We start from the raw sequence: 22,774 nt of genomic DNA on the forward strand, positions 1-22,774 counted from the left end.
TTAACTTAATCGCGCTTGGCAGCATCCCAGCCCAGCACCTTTCCGCTGCTCTGACGTGGCTTTTCTTAATTACGTCTTGGAGGGTTGTGGGCTTTCTTTTTTTTTTTGTTAATGGAAAATGTTTGCCTACTGTTTTGACCTTCTAAAACACATGGATTTCACGGTCATTTTTCTCATTCATTTTTAGTGGCATTTTTCAACTAATGGTCTCCAAAATGAAGGTTGGTATTAATATATGGTTAAGATATTTGGAAGGTGGGGGTGACACAGATTTCCATTTTACTTCCAGTTATCTATTTTTTTAGAAAAAAAGTACAGCTTTTTCATCGGTTTGCTGTGTATCTGCTGCCCGCAAACACGAAACCTCCATGTCGCACACGTCTGGCCGCTCCACTTTGCTTCCCCCCCGGCCCTTCCTGGCCAGGGACCAGGACAACGCCTCGGCCCCCTGTCCCCGGGCTGAAATAACCACACCAAAGCACCCTTTTATCCACTCCGCCATGGGGGCCCCCCTCAGTTTTACAGCGAGGGGCCACGAGCGGTGGTGCGGGACAGATCTGCCCCCCGGCTGCGGCGGGCGGGGGGCGCCAGGCCGCGGGCCGCCACCCGGGCCGCCGCCACCGCGGCCCAGAGCGGGCGAGGGAGCGAGACTACAGATCCCGGCATGCAGCGCGTCCCCACGGCGGGGACTACAGTTCCCGGCATGCAATGCAGCGTCTTCCCAGCGGGAACTACAGCTCCCGGCATGCAGAGCGGTCACGCACCGGGGACTACAGTTCCCGGCATGCAATGCATCCCCCACCTCTTCCGGCGGCGGGTGAAAGGTAAAAGATCTGAACTGGCATGGCGGCTCCCAGGGAGGCAGAGGCGGTGGCGGAGCAGCCGGCGCCGCCGAAGCGTTCTCACAAAAAGAAAGCGGCGAAAGGTGGGGGCGGGTGTGTGCGGCGCGGCGGGGCGGTGGTGGCGGTGGTGGCAGCGGCCTGGCCGGAGGACCCGGCCCGGCGCGGCGCGGCAGGCCTGCGCGGGGCCCTCCGCGCCGCCCGTGCGGCGGGTCCCTGCGGTTGTCACCAAGAGCCGCCACGGCGCAGTGAGGAGCTCGGCAGCCGCTTTGTAGGGATTAAGGGCAGCGCGTGAAAGCCGGGCGGCTTTCCGGGGCCTGCACCGCTTGAGGTGGAGTAGATACAGTTATTCAGTGCGGGAAATGGGCAGCGGTGGCTTTATTGTTGTGTCCCTTCTCAAAACACTTTAATTGCTCGTCTAAAAATGTTATACTTGGTTCTCGTGTAATATCATGTCTGTGAAGCATATATCAGTTGTGGAACTCTTTTGAATAATTCTCTTTAGAGCAATAATTTCTTCAAGAGCAGGAAAGATGCATAACCGGGTGTCAGATGAACCCCACTGAGTACCTGTTTTCTGTTAGTCTTTCTTCTGTAGTTAAACAGGGAGGAGGGAGAGTAGTCACTGATGAAAGACAAAAAGCAATTAAGTATATGCTGTTGTTTTTTTAACAGTTGATGAATCTGAACTTCTCACCGTCCCAGACGGATGGAAAGAGCCAGCCTTTACAAGAGAAGATAATCCTAAAGGGCTTCTGGAGGAGAGCAGTTTTGCAACATTATTCCCAAAGTATAGAGAAGCATACTTGAAAGAGTGCTGGCCACTAGTCCAGAAAGCCTTGAGTGAACATGTATGAATAGTTGCTAATTATAATGTTATATTTTATTGTTTGGAACATACAGGTATTATATAAACTAGTAAAAATAGCACAGGTCACTTTTCCAGTGTTGCATGTATTTATATTTATAATATGCTTGCATTTGGAATTTATAATGTTATTTTTCATTCCCACTGATATCAGTGGAGGTCTGTGCAGCCAGACCTGCAGTTCCTTATGATTGAAGCTCATTGCAGCAGCAAGAATCTAGTCATCTAGAAACTGATAACTTTATTGTACCCAAATAGAAGGAGGTGAGAGAAGTAATGTTTCAGGCTTTGTGATGTGTATGTTCAATCAGTTTTTCTTGAATTTTCTTAAACTGGAAGTTATTTTAGGAGTTCTTGAAAATGGATCTGTATTCAGTATATAGTGTTCTGTTTCTTAACTTCTTAATACTGAAGGTGTATTCTGAGATTTTTATTTAGAGATTAATTCACTATTTCTTTTCAAATATTGCAGTATGTGAATGCAACACTGGATCTAATTGAAGGTAGCATGACTGTCACTACCACTAAGAAGACTTTTGATCCATATGCAATCATCAGGGCTAGAGATTTAATAAAACTTCTGGCAAGAAGTGTTCCATTTGAACAGGTTTGTACTAAATCCTGGAAGTTTGTATCAAATTATATCATAATAGTTATAAAATACTACATTTTCAAAATGTGAGACTTTCAGGTAGAGTCAACTGAAGTGAGAAGAATCATCTGTAGTATTTCCTTGACTGTTCTAAATAATACATCTGTATTCAGATGATATTATCTACTTCTTGTATTTTTAGGCAGTTCGTATCCTACAGGATGATGTTGCATGTGATATCATTAAAATAGGATCTCTAGTGAGAAACAGGGAAAGTTTTATAAAAAGAAGAGGGCGACTTCTTGGGCCAAAAGGATCTACTCTGAAGGTATTTCCTATAGGTGTAGTGATCATGAAATTCTTAGACCTGAATCTGTGTCAGATCTTTGGCTTACTTTTTTTCTGCTTGTGTGTTTAGGCCCTGGAACTGTTAACAAACTGTTATATTATGGTGCAAGGCAACACTGTTTCAGCCCTTGGACCTTTCAGTGGGCTAAAGGAGGTAAGGGGAGGCATGAGCAGTTTGTGCAGCATACTTCTGTGCCCAGCTCTAGGGCAGACTTTAGAGGAAGAATCTGGCAACCTCAGGAGGATCTCACTGACTTTCAGCTGTGTGTTAGTAAGCTACATTTACATGAGTGTCCATACTCTTAGCTGCTGACTTTCATTTAGTCTCTGACTTCCTTCTGCCTTGGAAGTAAGAGGATTATTTGTAGAATACCCCCCCCCCTTTTTTTTTCTTTCTTGGGAAAGAAAGAAGAAAAGTGGGGGGATGTCTTCAGATGTTTCTAAATATCTGTCTTCCTCTATTTCTTCTGCTTTTGTTTCTGTTGCCTACAATGCAGAATTTGTGTGCGTTTTCAAATAAGCTGTAGGAGTGAAAATACTGCAGTGTTAATGATATGTAACCCAAAGGAACATCTAATATTTTTTAGTAAGGACATAGGTACAGAATGCTTGTCAAAAGCAAAAATTTCTCTTGATGCTGTAAAATCTGTGGTAACAGGAAAGCATTATTTGTGGCTGTGCTGGAGTGTATTAGAAACATGACAACATAGTGATATTTCTGAACCAGTGTGTCTTCAAGTTGGCTGTGCAGGTTAGCTTTTTCAAGTTATCTACAATTTTGGGGTGAAGGAGAACGCTTTCTAATTTTTTTCCAAGTTTCACTCTGAGGAATTTGAAAACGTAGTATATCTAGTGTTTTAATTGATTAGAAATTGATATAATTGCTAGGGTTTTTATTCTTTTTTTTCTTTTTTCCTTTTTATTTTTATTAAATACAGGTTAGAAAAGTTGTTCTGGACACAATGAAGAATATACATCCCATATATAACATCAAGGTGAGTATGGCCCAGTGTGCATCTTTGTTTCCCGTAAAGTACTGTTTCTTATTGTAGAGCTGTATATTAATAATTACATGTTCCTTTGTGGTAATCTATTTTTTTGAGCTTCTAGACTGTGCTTTAAAAAAAAAAATCTCACTTTGATATCCTCCTTTTCACTAGGACATATTGCCATTGTGTCATTAACAATATCTGAGAAAACACCAAAGGAAAAGTGTGTATTAACTTTCCTCCCTTCATGACTGATTGCCTGATATATGCTCTTGTAAACTGAGGCAGCTCCTCACCTGTCTTGAGACATGTTTGTCTTTCTGGTTCAGCTGTTCATGATTAACCTCCCATTAATCTCTTACTATAGTGAGAGATGGAGGGTTTGGGTGATGCAGACAATGTTAGAGAGTTTAGTAAAACTTACAAATTGGAGTTCTTAGGTACTACTGTAATACTATTTATTTTTTTTAATAACTTCTCTGTGACATTCTAAAACTACTGAAGACTTTGATGATCAAAAGGGAATTATCAAAAGATCCTGAACTGAGATCACAAAGTTGGGAAAGATTTTTGCCTAAGTTCAAGCGGAAGAACTTGAAAAAACGCAAGGAGCCAAAGAAGAAAAATGTTAAGAAGGAGTACACACCATTCCCGCCTCCACAGCCAGAAAGTCAGGTCAGTTGAAGGTTTGATTATACAGGAATATAACATGATTTGAAATCTTGTTCTTGCTAACAACAAGTTGGAAGCCCTCTTCTGTCAAGTTCTGATTTCCTGACGCTACACATGTGGCTGATAGTACATAATTATCTCAAGCTTCTTGTTACTTGTCTTGTGCAGATTGATAAGGAATTGGCAAGTGGTGAATACTTCTTGAAAGAAAGCCAGAAGAAACGAAAGCAGGTAGAAGAGATAAAGGTAAAGTTGTTCTCACTGTTCATTTAAAAAGTGTTTGACTGCTCTGACTTTCATTTTTGTCCCTTTTGCCTTGCACTGCTGACACTTGGTCTTTTTATTGGTAACTTTAGGCAAAACAAGCAGACGCAATCAAGAAAAGACAAGAAGAAAGAAATAAAGCTTTTATCCCACCTAAGGAAAAGCCAGTTGTGAAAGCAAAGAAAGGTAACCTTTTATTTTTTTTCTTTTCTAGAACTTTCTGCAGTTGATTCCTAAGCTAAGTGGTTATGCAGTGATGTAGCTGCAAGAAGTAAGAAAGGTCATGCCAAGCAATCCTAGCAGTTAAATTCATCCCTGGAACTTCCAGGGAGAATAGAAAGATCAAACAGCTCATAACTCTGATTCTATAAAACAACAATTTGCTGTGGAGCAGCTTCATGATGGAAGTACAGAGAAGGCCTGAATTAGTTCTTTTGACTACATCAGTGCTGAGCTTTTGAGGATTGTAGTGAAGCTGCATAGCTTTTGAACTCAAATGCATGCTTTTCATTTAAAGAAACCCAAAAGCAATACTTCCTTGAAAAGTTGTGCCACAAGTAAGTATCGGTATAAGACAGAATAGTAGCTTTTCTTAAAGTTAGAAGAAAAATTCACACTGTATGCGGAGTAAGAACTTGTATTCCTCCTCAGATATTTATTTAGTGCATAAAATCCAAGAAAAGTTTTCTGGATTCATTGATTATACTACATATTTATTGCATTAGGTATACTACACACCTGTTATTATATTGTAATATTACACAAGTTTCTTATAAACTTTTTTTTTGAAAAGCATCTGTGTTCTGAGGCACTGATTTATTATACAAAACATTTTCTGTGATGGCAGTAAATTTTCAAAATCGTGCTATTTAATATACTCAAATACTGTGCTCTCCCAGCTGCTGTATTTTGAACTTAAATCCTTTAGTCTTCCAAGAATAAATTACAACAATACTTTGAATTTAGAGGAGAACTGAGATCCAAAAGGGACAGCTGGTACCCACTGTTGGATGTAGGAATTAATTGTGCGAGAGAAGAGAGTTGGATCCAAATCCATGACTCTTGCTTGAAAGGGAAAATACCACAACTAGGCTAGCAGGAATAGGTTATTCACAGTGCACAGCATTAAGCATCTAACTGAAGTACTTTGACACTCCCTGCAGAAATTTCGTATAAAAAATGATCACGCAGGTTTGGATCAAAAGCGTCTCCCCTGTGCCCCACTGATTCTGTTTTCAACAGTGGCCAGTAATGGATGGCCAGGGAAAGAGTATAAGTATGGGACTGATGTGTTTGGGAGCTCATCGCCTGAGTTGAATGCAGAAAGATAGAATGGCATGAATGCTTCTCCAAGTGTAAGAACTCGCTAATAAATTTCTTCTCATGTGAGACCCACCAAGACAGCAGGCATATCTCCAAGACAACAACTATGTGCAAGTTTGGTGGAATGTCTAAGGGGAGGGTGATGTGCAGTGTACGGCAGTCGTGTTCAAATGCATTTGAACACAAGATTTTTTTTAACATGACTTCTCTAAATTCTGCTGAAAAACGCTTGTGAAGAATACTAGTTTCACTAAAAGTTATTATATTCACTAAAGATGTTATAAGCTATTCTAAAGAAGAGCCTTAACTAATGTTACAGGACACGGTTTGCTGTCTATAGATATGGAATCATCTTGCAGATTGCTATAATCTAGAAAAAGTAAAATTCATGTCTGCTATTTTTGTTTTTTACTGTATAGCCTCTACTGAGAAAAAAATTGATATTGAAGCCATCAAGGAAAAAGTAAAGAATGCAAAGAAGAAGAAATTAGGAGCACTTCCAGTGGAAGAAGTCAAACTAAAGATTGCAGCAGATGAAAAGAAAAAAAAGAAAAAGAAATAATTCACCACCCAAGATGCTCACTCTTCTCCTACATTAACAAACTTTTTCATGCTTGGGAGATTTGAGACTTAAAGTTTAACCACTTATTGATATCAGTATAATGTACACAGGAAAAGACAAGGTAAAGTGACCGTTCTCTTCTCATAAGCATGCTTAAATAATGGACGTAAAGCAGTTCTGTAAAATAGTCAAGGCTGGTGAAGAAAACCTGCTCTGCTTGAGAAAGTAAGAGAATGTATTTTGATAATACCGTCTTTTCTAAAGGGAGAGTTTCGTAATACAACCATTTTAGGAGTTTGGCACAAATGGTTAAACATCAGGTTCTGAGAACTCAGTGGGAGCCCAAGGTAATCTTTTTTGTGAAAGACTGCCAGACTATAAGCAGCCTCAGTTATGGTGATAACTTTTGCAAAAAAAAAAAAAAAAAAAAAAAAAGCAAGATTTATTACTATATTATGCTTTTTTCCCTGTAAAAGCTAATTATTTTTATGTATCTTGTCTTGGTGTTAATAAACTATTTTTAATACATTTGTTTTAAATTCTTTAAGTAGTCATCTACTGCAAAACTTGTATCTTGGTTTCCAGGAAACAATCTCACAGCTTCAGGTGAGAACTATAATCTTAAACCGTTAATCAGCTGCCTTTTGTTAGCATTAGCCTGGAGGCTATTAGACAGAATGTGGTACAAAACAGATGTCTTTCCGTGTAGAATGTGCTGCAGGATAAACATAAATTGTTACCTTTCTATAGAGCTAATTTTAATTTATTTTTTAATAGATTGGGTTATAAGAAATTGGCTTGCTGTATTTTACTTAGGCCCTTCTTTAAAGGAAGTTGAGGTTTTTAGTTTCCTGGAATGTGGTACAAAGAAGTTCACAAGAACAGCAGATGTTGCTTAATGTCTCGGATTAAAGAAGCAAGTGTCACAGAGCAACACCAAATTCATGACTGTGTCTGAATGTTTTTGCCAGGTTTTGGAATTTTGATTGCCTGCATGTGCAGTGAAAGTGATTCTGCTAGAACACTGCACCTCTCTGATTTTAGGTTGGTGACATTTTGTTTGAAATTAAAAAGTGAAAACACAGCCACTTCCTCTTCTGCAGCTGTAAATAAGGTTTTAAAATAAATATTGCTGAATAGCCAGTACATGTGCGTTGAGAAGTAGCTAGAATACTTTTTCTTTAGGGTGAGGAGCAACGTTTGCCTTGGTGTGTCTTTTAGTTTTGTGATCACTTCTTGGAACCTATTTCTGAGGGGAAAAGAATGTTCTCAATCCTCTTAGTTACTTCATAGTTTGTAAATGGCAGCTTAATTACTTGCAGTGTCAATCTAATTTTGAAAATATTACTTCAACAGGTACTTCACTGAGAACATAATGATTCACATAACACCCATCTAAGAAATTGGAGTGAGCTGATGTGAGTTTACTGATTCCAGCACTATAAACATTTTTACAGAGATGCTGTGCTGTTTCGCATTTGATAGCGAAAGGGGGAGATCTGAGTTCAGTACCAGCCTGGTAGTTCAAACCTGTTTCTCCTACTTCTCAAGAGAAAGAGCTAACCATGGGGAACAGCAGATTGCTGTCCTCCATCCCTAACCAAGCGTTTTACAATTTTGACATTTAACCTGTTGCTCTTCCCCTTTTTCTTCTTAGATTTTCTTTTTTTTCACCTATGCAGATAATCCACTTTCGCACTGCTGGGCTTCTGTCCTCTTATGTTCCGAAAGGACTAATTTCAGCAGGTTGTGGGCTACCAAAGGAGGTACTGCAGTTCCTCAGTTTAAATGGCTGTTGTCACAGTGTGATCCTGTGGCTTCTTTCCCATAAATGAGTGCTTCAAAAGGAAGAATAATCTGCAGAGCCAGAAGCCAGTAAGGAGAATCTGACTGTAACCTTTTTTTTTTTTTGTGAAGCTTGGCTCAAGGAGGGAGTGTGAGTGTATTTGGGGAGGGAGAATCCTTAGTTCTAGTCTGGAACAGATTAGGCCCCTTTAACTGCAAAGGACCTGCACAAATGTTCTGTTTGCTGTTTAAAAGGCTAAAATTAAGAACAAGGTTAGGGCTGGCTCCATGACTACCAATGGCTGCTTGAGTGCTAGTGCAGTGCTAGGTTCACTGGCCTTGCTGGTCAGCATTTCAGTTCAGGAACCTGATCTGGCTAAAAACACTCTACAAAACAGGGATTGTTTTCCAGCTAGATCAGCTTGCAGCATGGTTGCCAGAGTTGCAGCACAGGAAATAACGCCAGGCTGCCACCAAGCCAAGCTGCTAAATCAACTATACTTCCATGGAACCACGCCTTTTGAATTTTGAACTTGTTACCCACAACTGTAGCATCTATGTAGATTTTGCATCAAATCCCTTTCTGTAGTGAAATCCCTTACAGACTTCAGGGAATCTTTTCCTTCTCTTGTCATGGGGTGAAAAAGCTTCACAGTGTGTTTAATCTTTTTCACTTGTTATGGTTGACAGGTTTCAAGGATTGTTGGTTAGACATTTATTTAATTAAACTGGAAAATCAAGAAAACCCACTTCTATTCCTGTAGACAAGTTGAAAGGAATTGATGGCTTAGCCTCTATATCCAAGGGGTAACCGGCTGCATACCCTTAGTGCTTGCTGTTACTGTTAGTGCTTTTTGCCTCTGTTTTCAGAGACAATGTGGCTATACAATTCTAACATTTATTTGTATAAAAACTAAAGAATGGAAAATAATGTGAGTTTGGAAGAGTGAAAAAGTATGTTTGGTATTCTCAGGAACAGTTTGAACTTCTGCAAATCATTTCCTCGAATTAACTTTGGGGTTCATGGACTAGTGAAAAAGTAGCTGAAAGCTGTTTTTAGAGTGACAGCTTATCCACATTTTGCATTTATTATATGGAAGTCGAGGGCATATGTCTTAAAACAGGCATGGACACCTCATGAAGTGGTTTGATCATCAGGAGTAAAATATCTGGATTTTTGGATGTCCTTAAAAATGAGATCCAGTATTCATTTGGCTTGTCAGGCTTTTTTGTCTGAAAGATACCATGTTGTAAGGTTTGTTGAGTGGTGGTGGTGGTGGTTGTTTTTTATTTTTCCTGAGCCCCACTGACTTACAGCTTTTTTTTAATGAAGCTTTTTAGTTGGAATTTCCTTAGAGCTTCTGAAGTATGTGGTTAAAGAGACTGTGCTGTGAATGTTTTGAACTTTAAGGGCTCTATGTTCATTCTGTTTACAATCCTGGAGAACAAGTGGAGATTAAACCTAGCAGGAGAGAGTCCTGCTGAGCTCTTTGTCACTCCCTGGACACAATAGCACATGTTCTTCCCTCTCCTGCATTTCTCTTTGCAGCAGTAGGATCTAGCTGCTTCAGTGGGTGGACACTGTAGCAGGCTCTGTACTGGTGAGGGAGCCCTTCTGTGCAAGAGCATGCACAAAATAAGTCCTGCTGCCACTGCGCTGCTTGTAGTTCTCATGGCAATTTCAAATGAGACTTTGCTATATCTATTCCATATATGAAGCTTGAGGTCTTGCACAAAAGCCAGTGGCAAAAAGCCAAGTGGGGAGGACAGTAAGTGCCCTTTTTCAGATAGACCCATGGCTTTGCTTTTGCAGTGAAGTATTTTTTGTTTGTTTGTTTTTTAGCACTCCAGCCTAGTTTGGAGGAGGGAATTGAGTTTGGCTCTTTCACAGAGAGGCCAGTGTGGATACTGAAATCCTGGTCGTTGGAGTACAGAAAAGTAACTGCTCATGCTTTATCTGCAGCTGTTATCACTTGGCTAGACAGACTCTGGCACCCAGCTAACATTTAAAAGCATGTGAAGGGCAAGGAAGAGAATTTGGATTTTGAGCCCGGCTATATTTGCATTTTGAAAAAACATTTGTTTAAGAAGCACAGTGATCCTAAAATGATTCAAGTGCATTATCCAATTAACTACCTGGAAGAATAAAACAATAACAGTTCCAGGAGTTTTAGTTAAGATCCACTCCAGCAGTGGAGATGGGAGTGGGTATGCAGGAACGCTGACTGAAACTGCAGGTGCAGTCCTGCAGAAACAAAGCAGCAAGGGGAACTTGCCAGCTTCCTGTACAGAAGCATCTGTCTGTGTGGTGCAGAGGCATCTGTGTTGTACTGCCTAAAATCCCGCCCTCTGAATAGATATGGGTTCGATAAGGTTCAGCTCTGAGCTTGTGCAGCTCTACTCCTTCCAGCCTCAGACCCAGCTGAGGGATTGTGGTCAGCTGCAGGAGGTGCCAGGTTGAACAGAGAAGCAGTCCCCTCTGCTTTCTGCCCACACCAAATGCGTGACCTCCAGGGGAATCGTCCTTTGGTAGCTCTTGAACGAAGGGCATAAATAACTAAGAGCACAGCGTGATTTTATTTGGGGATGTTTACCATCTTTACCAGCACCACATTTCTCACCACTGAGCAGGCTGGAGTTGAATGTGGACTTCTTGTGAACCAAGTTAAGGTTGCAAATACAGAGTTGCCATGCAGGGGAAAGAGGAAACAATGGTTTATTTTTCAAAACAGCAGTCAAAATCCCTGTGTTTTTAAAAAAAAAAAAAAAGAGAGGTGAAAGACTGAGGTTGTACATAACCACACGTAAACGCAGGTGAAGCTCTGCTTCCTGGCATAGACGAAGTGAATGTCTAAAAGCAGAAACAGAGAAGTGCCAGCAAGCTCAGTGCACAGCGAGACTGGGAAACGTACTGCCTGCTGCAGGATGCAGATGCAAAAGCTCACAGGGGTCCAAAAACGGTTTGATAAATGTTAGATAAAATTGTCAGCTATTCAACACCATGCTACCACTGCTGCAGCTTGCTGGAAGAGCATCGTAGGATTTACTGTTGCCAGAGGGGGAGAGCTGTGTGTGCAGCCCTGGGCCTTGGCCGGGGCGAGGAACAGGCTCCTGGGCTGCAGTCAGCTTGCAGCTGGTCTTAGTGTTGTGGGCAACTGTCCATGGCTCAGTGCACGGCCTCTGCAGCATGCTTCGTTACCACTGAATCCCCTTCTCAGACTGCTCCACTTCAGAAAAATAAGTGGGTGATTTAAAACCAATGATTGGTTCTGAACAATGAGAAAGCTGCTACCAGCTTTCCTAGCTGCTGCTGGAAATGAAGGTGATATCTTTGTATTTCTACATCATCTGTGGATGCAATCAATGTCTCTACAGATCTTTCCACTGCCAGTAACTTATGCATAGGATAGGGATGAATTGATCTAACTGCTCTTGCAATCTTCTGCGTGTGTTATTCGCTGGCAGGTGCTACAGACCAGTATTTCTGGAAGATCCAGGTGGCTGGAATTGCCAGTGTAAGTACTAACAGCCTTAAAACAATAACGGTGATACAGTACTCATCACATGCAGGTCTGTCCCAGTCTGGATACCATCTGGAATCACCTATAAACAAAACAAATTACTTGTTTTCAAGTATATCTGCATCAAGGGCAAGAAACTAAAGTAGTAATATCGGTGATACTTACTAATGACTTTGTCACGCTCTGCATTTTCTGGAGACAGAAAAGAAATGATCATGAGCAGACTGACACATTAGCAATAATTTGAGTCTAAACAAAAGAGAATACTGTGAGCCTTGCAATGGGCTGGGAAACTTTATATGGGAGCTATGTTTCTTTCCTGGGAGAAATGAAGACCTGTTGGCTTCGGGAGAGCCTTACAGCAACACACGCTGAGGAGAGCTGGTTCATACCTTGCCGGCTTCTCCCCCCTGCTAGTAGCTGGTGTAGAAAGAGCCCACTCCTCCAAGTGCATGTCTCAATATTACTGTTTTTACCAAACTCCTTCAGTTAAAGATTTTCAGTTTGTAGCTGACATTAATCAAGCCCATGAAACAAGGAATAAGTGCCACTCTTGTTTGCGATGCTGGTGTTTTAATACCATGTTCCCTCTCCATTAGTTCACCCAGGGTTGACTGCTGTGATATTGTTTTTGCATAATTAGTGAAAGGCAGCTGGCCCTCCTGGCCCTGGCGTGCTGTTGGAAAGCTGAGTACAGATGTGTAGAGGGGGCTGAGGGGGTTGGCTGACCACCTGTGTCCCCTTGAAGGCTTGTCACATGGGTGTGTGTATGCAGGTTAGCCTGACTCTTTCCTTGTAGTTCAGGACTTCTGGCAGGGGGAACAAATGAGGGCAACAACATCTTAAACTGTAGCCACGATATGTCCCAGATTGTGCCCAGCAGCACCCAGAACAGACCCCATCCCATCACCCCTTGGGGTAGAAAGCAGGCTCTTTCAGCCTTCCTCCCTCCTCTTTAAGCATCACAGCTCACTTGACTTTTGACTGCATCTTTCATGAACTGGAGACTGCTGAGTTCTGTCTCCTGCCAGTATGTTTTTTGTGGTCTTTGCTTTTCTACGTGGAGGAATTCTCTATGGAGGAAGGTTGGTTGTCTTGTACTTACTACACAGGTTGTCTGCACACTGCTCTCCCTTGCACTTGCTGCATGCTGCTCCCATCTCGTATGGGTGCCCTGGGTAATTCCCACTGAAAAGGAAAGTAACATGCTTCTGAAACTGCCCTTGTGAGAAGAATGTTAATATCTACTGCTAATTTGTTTTTAACTTGAGCAGCCTCTTGTTTAGGAACATGGACACAGTGTTATTTCAAACTCAGGAACTAAAATAGTTCTAGAGCTGTAAAATTTCCAGTGTGCAGAGACTATGGACTCTTGAAGCTGGCTCTAGCTATGCAAGCAAAAGCAGATGCTGTTACTGTGTATGTATATGTATTTGAGCCTTGAAACAAAGGAGAATCCCTGGTGCTAGAGAATCTCTCAGATAGGTAGTGATTTCATCTACCCATTGGTAAATATTTTAAGAGTAGTGCATTTCTCTCCTTTGCTTCCTCTCTTGTTTCTCATCTTCCTCGGCCAGTGGGGTGGTGTGTAGCAGTGGGGGATCAGGCAGCAGCCAGCTCTGCCCGTGCTCTCAGCTCCTGGGGCGCACATTGGCGTGCTCGACGTGGTCAGTGCAGTGCTGGCCTTGAGCTGAACTCCTCTGAAGGAGTTTGGTATTAGCAGCTCGTGTGCAATACCGCACCAGCTGCAACTCAGTGCTTCTGCTTTGCTTGGAGCATGGCCAAAGCAAGATTTACAGTGCAGCTCTGACTGCCCGTAAACACGCTGACGTGGATTTTATGTGCATAGAGTCCTGGCTCTGGTAAACATCGTGGTAAAACCTCATTACATTCGACAAGACCAGGATTTCATTGCATTATTACTGTTTGGTCTAAGCTGAAGTAAATCCTGTGGAGTATATTCACCTTAGGAATTGAAATAGTGCGTGCATCTTGCTTTGGCCCTTGGCAGAGTTGAATGTAGTTAAGGATGAGATAAGTAAAGAATTTAAGTTGCACCCAAAACAATCCTTGGCAAAGATATAGGTGCCAAAGCCATTAACTGCAACCCTGAAAATCCCCACTCAGCTCCTGCAGAGCTCTGGAGATGCCCAAACTCACAGGTTTCTCCCTGTTTGATCCGTAGAGTTAGTGAATACCCAGGCAGAGCTATCTCTGACTGAGCAGGGCTGAGCAGGATCTAGAAATTATCCTGCCTTAATATAGTGGGAACTGAGGTTTGGTAGGTATTTCAGAGCCTCCTTGGCACTTGGTATCCAGAACAGGATCTGCACAATACAGTGAAAACCCCGTGCGTCTTAAAAACAAGCAGGATGTGACATTACCCCAATTTTTAGTAAGCAATAGTCTGTTCACAGAGTACTCTACCAAGCAGTGAGAGACCCAGCTTTAAAGCCCTCTCTAATGGCAGAGCTCTCGCCATCCCCAAGGAGCACCCTGTCTACTCTACTGCCCGCTGTGGTGGGCAAGGGTGCTCCTCCACTTCCCTGCCGATCCGTGCCACTGCATGGAAACAAATCCAGCACGGTGTCAATCATCTGCACCCTATGGATATCACCTTTGAGGGACCAGGGCATCGGACGCGGCCCTGTCCCTCACCTCCTGACAAGCTGCTTGTCTTTCGGAGAGCCGGGTGTGTGACTCGAGGGCCTGGCAGCACCTCCTGGCAGCACTGGGGGAGCCTCGGTCCAGGCGTTCCCACACTGTCCAATGTTCAGGGGCTGCACAGCAAGTACCAGGAAGGGGAGGGAGAGGACAACATAGGCAACCAGTGGCTTTTAGCTAGGGAACCGACATAGTCAGCAGTCAAGTTACTGGTAACATTAAAAGGAATTGGGTGTCTAAATAGGATTTAGCTGCCTAAAGCTATTCCTGAGTTTGACTAACCTTCAAGACTGACCTTCTGAAACTAAATGTCAAAGTGAGAACTGGCTGTCTGTTTTTCCCCTTACCCAGTCTGGGTGTGGGGCTTTGGGGGGAGTGTTTTTATGTTTTGGCACAGCAACACCTGTGCCATTTCAAGGTATCTTGTTGTGGACATTCAGTTCTTCAAGGAAAAAGAACGGGCAATAGCAATGGCAAACTTCCTCAAGTTCATGAGTTGGCATGGACTTGACCCAACACTATGTACATAAAGTTTTTAAACTTATGTTTAGAATACAGTGGCATTAATTAGCTGAAGAAGGTTAAAAAAATCCATCCTAGATTCAGCAAATGTTCTACCGATGATGCATATTTAATGTAATAACAAGTGGCACTGCATCTTTGCCCTTTCAGAAGGATCTCTGGATAAACTTTTGCCCTGAGGAGCCCTAGCCTCATGAGTCCAAATTCTCGTACTAAAGCTAAGACTGTGGATTCAAGCACTGCACACTGCTGTTTCAATATTTATCCAAATCATTGGGCCACGGACTTAATTATGAGGCAGATGTGTAAATATTTGCAGACTTTGGGCCTGCATCTTGGCAACCATCTGGGGCCCTCTTGGCATTTGGGAGCAATAAATTAGTTTTCAAATGATTGCTTTAGTATGTTAATTTCAGCATCTTGTATTTTACCCTTTCTGCCAGTGCCACTGGTTTTTGGCTATGATTTATAGTCCTCATTAAGCCAAAAAAAGCTGGGTGGACAGAGGTGTACATCTTTCTCTGTTTTGGAAACCATTTGCTGCCACAAAACACATGAATATTAGCGAGATGGACTGATGACGTAAGGTTGCAAGTTGTGGGATGGAAGCGGCCAGACACAAACCCTGTAAAATGTTTGTAATGAAAAAACTTACGCTGGTCCATAGTTGCAAATAAAATGTGCCGCGTTAGTTCCAGAGAAGTCCGTCACTCTTGGACAAAAGTGAACAGCACAGCCAACTTTGTAACTGGTAGCCCAAACAATCTGAAAAGACAGGCATGTACACCAGTGACAAAATCCTTGTTTTATCATCCGAGCAGTACAGAGGAAGTCGTACCCTCCTCCGTCTCATTAGCAAACTGACTGAGGAGTGCTCCCTGGAAATGCTTTACAGTGGAAAGCAGTAGTGATGGATATCTAAATCCTATTTTGATCTGAAAAATGCCTAATTGTTTTGCCTGATTGACTAGTTATCTGTTAAAATGACTCAGAAAGAAGAACTGACTGTAACAGGTGGTTTTTCTTTCTTGCAAAGGAGAAGGTTAAGTTTGTTTATGGTAACCCACCAGCCTTCTGTCTTCCCTGGCTGGACAAGTGGGTGTTAATAGACCAAATATGTGCAGAAAAGGCTACCTGATCCCTTACAGCTCCTGCAAGGGTTGATTGCCCCCTACACTAAATCCAATAGGGCTGTGTAGGCAAATTGCCCAAAGACACTGATGCTTCAGGAGAAGTAATGACAAGGAAAGTGTCCTGGCTGCACTCCTGCCTTTTATCATCACGGGACAGGACTAACACAATTTAGAGGCAGGGACATTAGCTCATCTAATGTAAACTTCTGCCAATAGGCAGAATATTATAAGCCATTAAGTTCAACTCAACATCCTATATCCAGCTCAAAGATTACAATCCAACCAAATGCTTCAGTCCTAAAAAAATAAACCAGAGGCAGAGGGGAGACCTCAGCCTGGCAGGACCTGGGCCCTGTGCAATAGCAGAGATGACTGGTTACGTGAGAGATGCATAGCAGTCCCAGCAGCACACAAGATGAAGGAAAACACATGTGTCTCTGCCAGCTCAAAGAAGAAAACTGTGGTTTTCTATTTTTAACCCTTTTGGTGCAAGTTTTGTGAGCGGGACATGCTCATCAGGCCCTGGAGAGCATTTTCAAGGCAGTGCCAGAGCAAAGGGCTGCCGATGCCAGCTGTGGCCAGCTACATCCCCGATGAAGTCGAAGGGGAAACACAGGGAGCAGGATCACATGACCTCCCTGTCCCAGCCAGCGCCCTGCTGGGGTGCTCCAGCTGGGGGTTCAGTCATGGTCATTGCAGCAACTGTGCTGAGGGACAGTCCTTCTCCCCCGGTGGCTGCAAGGGAAGGGAAGGCACAAGGGGCTGGCTCCCAGAGCTGGGGCAGCGCGCAGCTCCTGGGTATCCACAGCCACCTCCTGTGCTGCTGACGGCATCTCATGCTCTCCTTCCCTCCCCGCTACTGGTTCACAAACCCCACAGGGAGCAGCACAGCAGTGCCAGTACCAGGTGAGATGTGTTTCACTGCAACGGTCCAACACTGAGTCTTGCTGCGTCCTCACGAGCAAGGTCAAAAAGCAACACATGGTCACCTCTGGCAACTCCTACCTCCAAATATCTCCTCTGCAAGGAAGCCCCTGCATGTGCCATTCAGGTCACCTCTCCACCCACAGTTTCTCTACTGGGTGACTGAAGGTGCTCAGTCCTTCAGGGAATAGCATTGCAAAGCTGGTCTCCTGGCCATGGACTCGCCTTTGAGCTCCTGCTGGCATTTCCCCACCTCACCGGGGTGTGGACACCCCCATGGGGCACAGTTCTACATGGATATTTTTATCTCTGCAAAAAATGTTTAAGAGCCCCAGATTTAAACTAATCCCTAGAAGTACTGCTGCGAGCAGTCCTGCTTTCTGATGTCCTTAGTTAGCAATTACAGGGTTGCGTGGTAGTGGCACTTACCACCATTTCTTTGCCCTTAGTGTGAATAGTGGTTGGGAAACATGAATATGTGATACTCATAGGAGCTGTGGATGCCTCTCTACCGGATGGCATGGTCCTGCCACAGTGCAAGCATCCTGTAGTGCTGCGCAGGGACTGTCTGACAGAGCTGGGACCTTGTCCCACCCCAGGCTACAGCCCATGCTCTTCGCCCTTACTGGTTTTTTTGGCTGCTATTTGGCTAAATCTGACTGTTTGAGGGCTGTCCCCAAAGTGAGAGATTCTGCAATTGGTTGCTGTTTTCTAATCTCGTCCTGCTTCTGAGCAAATGTCAAGAAATGCTGGTTCTACAAGGGAGAAGGTTGGTATTGGGCTCCTTTTCAGGAGAGGGTTTTCTTCTTGGGAACAAAATAAAATTGGCATGTTTAACAAAATGCAGCGATTCTTTTCATCCCTAAAATGGTGAAGTAAGAACATCCTGTGCACACAGACACAAAACAAAACTACAGTTCTTGGAAAGCAGTTCACTGATTTTAGAATAAAAATCTAGTATTTCTGTGGCAGACTGGCAACACCAGTTCATGGCTTAGATGGTGAAACGCAATACCTACCTGCGTGTAATGAAGACACTCTCCATTACAGGTATTGGTGGCGTAACTGTAGGCGCTGACCTCCTCGTACCAAGCAGTGATGGCTCCTTTCACAGTAAAACCTGAAAGTGAGCCCGTCCACAGGTTTTCTCCAACGGGAGTGAATTTGGGGTGAGCTCTCCCTGGCTCTTTGAGGTAGATATTATGTTTAAATTGGCATTTCTTTGCCCAAGCTTTCGCGGTCTTTGCCAAATCTGGATCCCAGCTCTGCAAAATAAAGACAACTGAAAATCGCAGAAGTATCTTAGCAAGGCAGTAATTCAGAGCAACTTTCTGGATGAAACTGGGTATCAGTATCATACATGTTGCAGGTTTACTTTGTTTTTACTTCTGCTGAGACTTACAGAACTGCATGGTAAATTGTCTTGTGGATTCATTCCTGATTTAAGTTTAGTCGCTCATTAAACATGAGGGAGTTTTTGGGGTAGTGGGTGATCTTGGTTGGTTGGTCTGTTGAATACCGAGATTTGTAAGTCAGTCAAATGGAGTGTTCACAAGCATGTTGGGATTTTTGAAACAATTTAAGCTCAACCTGTTGATTTGCATCTTTGTGTTTTGTGACTCCAAATGTTAGAGCTGAATTCATATTTGTGCAATCACTCATTCACTTGCCTATTCAACTCTTACAGAAAGTTGTCATTTAAGCAATTGGGTTATAGGAATGTCTTTGTTTGCACTGTAGGTGTTGTCTCTCCTTCCTTGGAGATATTCAGAAACCTTCTGGACACAATCCTGGGAAACGTGCTCTAGGTGAACCTGCCTGAGCAGGGGGGTTGGACTAGAGGATCTCCAGAGGTCCCTTCCAACCTCAACCAATCTGTGAGTCTGTGATTCTGTAATAGTAATAATGATGCTGATATAACAGTATTAATTGTAATTCAGTTTCAAAATACTTTCCTTTTTTGTGTGAGTGCTTGAACAAGCCACTTACTGAAAGAGCAGTGTGCCAATATTTATAGTTCAGACTGATCTTTAGTTTAACTGTACTCATAATCCTAATTTGCTTATGAAACTTCACTTATACAAAAAGATTGGATTAAACTGCATGGGGGAAAAAATGCACAGGACGTGGAGGTTTTCGTACAAATATTATAGCTGTTTGGGAAAAAAATTATTGCTTTTTTTTTCCACCATGTATTTCTCAATGTTGATTCTGCAGCTAGGATGAGCTGTTCTCTGATTTAGGGAAGGAAAATTGATCATTTGACTTCTGAATAGTGATGCAAGGCAGCAACAAAGTAGAATATGCAGAAACAGGAGGAGTATGAAAGCCTTGTTGTGAATCCCTAGTGAAACTGGTGTGAATCTTTCTGCTGATTTTGAAGAGCTTTGAAACAGACCTAAAAACACTTTAGGAGAATGTGAAATAGTGAACAGGAAAGAGGGGTCACATTGGTCAGGTAAAAAATTTGTAGATCAACATTCTTAATTTATAACAAAAGTGTTACAAATGTCACCGGTTGTGTGTTGTTACTTGCAGTTAAACAAGTTTGTCTTATATTTTCTTTTAAAAAAGTACTTTTCCAAAGGTAGAAATGCCTTGAGTTCATAATCTTCATTTTTAGGTATCTAGACAGACAATTATCTACAGCAAAATGAAGTTCCCTATGGAATAAAGAAATCATCCTGTTTTCCTCATTTTTGAAGTGCTAAAAGCCATTCAAAACTTAATAAATATGCTGTTTTCAATTCCAATACTTTTACTTTCCTAATAGATTTTATCATGCATTGTACTGCTTTCTTCACATTAACTTTTTCCTGGGAGAGCTCATACTTAAGACTAGGATTTGTGCAATGTTTAAAATGAAAGTTATCATGATTTTAATTCTTTTATTAGTTGTAATAATCTTTTCCTTTTTTTTAAGCCCTTTTGGGGGAGGGATTTCAGCTCTTTAACTTTTTAAAAGGAAAAATCAGGCACAAAATTACTGTAATTTTAAAAGATGAATGCTGCCCTCTTAATAAAGCATACCAAGATCTTCCTAGTGTAAGGCCAATAAAATAATCTCCATAGAGCCTGCAACAATATGCACTGGAAGTTCAGAATCAACGCTGGATATACTTCCTAATGTCCAGTTGAAGAAATCTGAAGTAAAAAACAAATGAAGCTAGAAATGCAGCAGTAGAAGAGCAGCTAAATTTTTTCCTGTCAGTGTTACTTGAGCTTGCTACTTGCTCACTTACCCCTCCTGAATGGCTACTTCTTTGTTAGAGTTTGACCACCAGAAATAGAAAATGGGCTTTTTTGGGAACTTTGGTGTCTCGCTAATTGTGGATATGGTTATGTCCTCTTCTGGTGTGACCATGTGGGATGTTAAGAGAGGGGAATGAAAAAAGGCAGATCAGTATTTGGACAATAGCTATGATCCATCTGAAAGATTTCTGGAGCTGATCCCAAGAAGAAACATCAAATAATATTATGGCTCAAGTATTACCCAACAGAGCAAGAAAACAAGAGCTCCCAAAGCTTCTGGAACAGAACAACTCCTTGCAGATGAAAGATGGGCTTGATCCCAGATGTAACAGCTTTGTTTATGTGTTTACAGCTTCCTCCCTGCCGTGGTTGCTGCGAGCCACACAGCAAGGAGAAAAGTGGTGCTGGTCATCTTCAGTGCGAGGTGGCCACTTTCAGGGGATTAGGTATATTTTCAGCCATGACAGATTTGTTTTTTTTTTCTTTTGCAAGGCATCTGTAGATACCACACTAGTGAGAGGTGAGAAAGCAGAAGGGCAAAATGGTGTGGGACCTGAGGTCTCAGTGCTCGTTTCTGCTGCACTTGTTCTGCTTTCCTTTTGGCCCCCTCTGCAGACCCAGCGCTTAGGAGCAGCTGTTAATAATTCTCTGTTGGCTCCCTGGCCGTGAGAGCCTTGCAAAGAAAACTTAAAGGAAAGCTTTTCAAGGCATTTGGCAGTCTTCTCTGCCCTCGCCACTTCGAGGATGAAAGGTTGTGCTTCAGTCTGCACATAAATTACACCCTGGGCAGCTGAACTATACTGGCTTGGAACGAGGAGGCTTTTCACAGCAGAAAACTACAGCATAAGATTGTGGGTTGAAATCTTGAGTTTGAAATTAGGTAATTAAACAGGGCAAAACAATACATGCACCTGATTGTATAAACCTGTCTGATAATTGCAGTCTTATTGTCTGCCTTAAAAAAAAAAATGCTGTTATGACTCCCCCCTTTTTCTTTTACAGTTGATTACAAAAATAATTTTTGAGACTTGTAAGCACCATCACTATGTTACACACTTGCACGTAAGCTGTGAAGGTCTCCTTACCATGTAAAGCATGTTGCTAGCTGGTGGATTCACTCCAGACCGGAATCTGTTATGGGTTCTCACACATTCATCAATAAACTGTGGATCTCCAATATCAGGCAACGTGTGTGGTTCATAGGAGTCAGAAGAAAGACAGAAATGCAGCAAAGCCAGCACATGAGTAAAAAGTCTGCTTGCCATGATTCTCAGTCTCTGATCTTCTGCTTTAAAAGCAGAATAGTTTAGCTGTATAAGGTACTTTTAGCTCTGCAGGCAGCGTTTGCTTGAAAGGCTTGTGGGCTGGACTTTATCTTGAGCCATGGTAATTGAATATGGTATTTGTAGCAGGAAATGAGTCATTTTTCAGCTGCGTTTCTATGAGAATAGGGAAATTAAGCTTCAAGTTCACATCAGAGCTATAGAAGCTTTCTCTCCCCCCTTTTTTTCTTCCTTTTTTTTTTAATTTTGGAAGCTTTTTATGGTGGGCAAACTTCCTCTCTCCTATACTTTGACACCTGGGTTTTCTTTTTTCTCTCTCTTTTTTTTTTGCTCCTATATCTCTTTTCTTATTGCAATCACTATGGGTTGCAATAAAGTTTTGGGTAGATTTCCTGCTTTTTGTGAAAATAATGTTACTGTTAAGGCTGTTACTCTGAGCCAAAATGCTGCGACAAATCTGTTTAACTGAACTGTGATTTTACCATAGTATGAACAGTCATTTTCATTGTATGTTGCATTATTGGAGGGAGAAGATTGGCTGAGAACTATGATTCAAATATGCCACAGTTACCGGTATTTTTTTCCTGTGATCACACCCCTGTGTTATGTGTTAGTATCAGTTTCTCCTCCCAAGCGTTAGCAATTTGTAAATCATTCCCACCAACTCAAACCCCCAAGAGAGCTGGGCACCATGAGGCTCGGTGCTGCCTGGTGTTGGGGTGCCCAGCTCCCCCACTGGGCTTCACAGCTGTGAGTCGAGAGCTGACCTCCCATGTGCGTTGTCTCAGGTACCCAGCCCCTCCTGCCCAGACTCACCACCTCCATCATCCTCCTTGTCACAGTTCCTTAACTTCTGCCTCTTGCTGAAGCTCAGGCACTTTCCTGTGATCCAGAGCTGGGCATCTCTGTGAGAAGGAGGTTGTCTCTCTCTCTGCTCCAGGCTTCATTTTAGGAATCTGCATCCTTTGAACACCTGGATGCTGGTCACGGTTACCACTTCCACGTAGGTTGGGGCGGGTGGTGAGGCCACTTTTGGGTTGGTGGTCACAGGTTGTACAGTGAACCTGCAAAAGCAGCTCCACCAAGACTGTAGTTCCTGTGGGTCACACACCTCCAGGTATCCCTAGGTAGACTGGTCACAGGCAAAAAGGCCCTTAGAGGGAATCATGAGGATGAGAAATACTGTCCGTACAACTCCCCTAGAGATCACTTTTTAGAGTAGAATCAAAATAA

The 22,774-nt window shown here is 42.5% G+C and overlaps 2 protein-coding genes across 4 annotated transcripts; one reads left to right on the top strand and one right to left on the bottom strand.

Moving 5' to 3' along the window:
- The first annotated feature begins 823 nt into the window (after nucleotides 1-823).
- KRR1 (KRR1 small subunit processome component homolog) lies at nucleotides 824-6,985 on the top strand. 3 transcript variants are annotated; one of them, XM_013948080.2, is made up of 10 exons: nucleotides 824-925; nucleotides 1,515-1,690; nucleotides 2,180-2,314; nucleotides 2,502-2,627; nucleotides 2,718-2,801; nucleotides 3,586-3,642; nucleotides 4,141-4,311; nucleotides 4,477-4,554; nucleotides 4,665-4,758; nucleotides 6,315-6,985. In XM_013948080.2, the coding sequence occupies exons 1-10, from the start codon at nucleotides 844-846 to the stop codon at nucleotides 6,455-6,457; spliced, it is 1,146 nt and encodes a 381-aa protein (XP_013803534.1). In that variant the 5' UTR covers nucleotides 824-843; the 3' UTR covers nucleotides 6,458-6,985. The 3 variants fall into 3 exon arrangements, with proteins under 3 accessions (XP_013803534.1, XP_067169281.1, XP_013803535.1); XM_067313180.1 differs by lacking the exon at nucleotides 2,502-2,627; XM_013948081.2 differs by lacking the exons at nucleotides 2,502-2,627; nucleotides 2,718-2,801.
- Nucleotides 6,986-10,940: 3,955 nt separating this feature from the next.
- Nucleotides 10,941-21,610, bottom strand: GLIPR1 (GLI pathogenesis related 1). Its single transcript, XM_013947331.2, has 6 exons — nucleotides 21,344-21,610; nucleotides 18,026-18,271; nucleotides 15,605-15,714; nucleotides 12,869-12,951; nucleotides 11,929-11,955; nucleotides 10,941-11,845 (listed from the first exon to the last, which is right to left on the bottom strand). Exons 1-6 carry the CDS (start codon nucleotides 21,521-21,523, stop codon nucleotides 11,694-11,696), a joined length of 798 nt encoding a protein of 265 aa, XP_013802785.1. The 5' UTR covers nucleotides 21,524-21,610; the 3' UTR covers nucleotides 10,941-11,693.
- Between the last annotated feature and the right edge of the window lie 1,164 nt (nucleotides 21,611-22,774).

The sequence above is a fragment of the Apteryx mantelli genome, chromosome 1 (genome assembly GCF_036417845.1).
Source record: "Apteryx mantelli isolate bAptMan1 chromosome 1, bAptMan1.hap1, whole genome shotgun sequence".
NCBI lineage: Eukaryota > Metazoa > Chordata > Aves > Apterygiformes > Apterygidae > Apteryx > Apteryx mantelli.

Bases quoted from the DNA above. Each gene is read 5' to 3' on its own strand.
- GLIPR1 (XM_013947331.2), bottom strand. From the start codon at position 21,523: ATGGCAAGCAGACTTTTTACTCATGTGCTGGCTTTGCTGCATTTCTGT. The intron at 12,952-15,604 runs GTAAGTTTTTTC...TTTCCTTTTCAG, and splicing joins ATTTGCAACTATGGACCAGC to TGGGAATTACCCAGGGCACC. The intron at 11,846-11,928 runs GTAAGTATCACC...TTTTGTTTATAG, and splicing joins AGAGCGTGACAAAGTCATTA to GTGATTCCAGATGGTATCCA.
- KRR1 (XM_013948080.2), top strand. From the start codon at position 844: ATGGCGGCTCCCAGGGAGGCAGAGGCGGTGGCGGAGCAGCCGGCGCCG. The intron at 2,628-2,717 runs GTATTTCCTATA...TTGTGTGTTTAG, and splicing joins CAAAAGGATCTACTCTGAAG to GCCCTGGAACTGTTAACAAA. The intron at 3,643-4,140 runs GTGAGTATGGCC...AAACTACTGAAG, and splicing joins ATCCCATATATAACATCAAG to ACTTTGATGATCAAAAGGGA.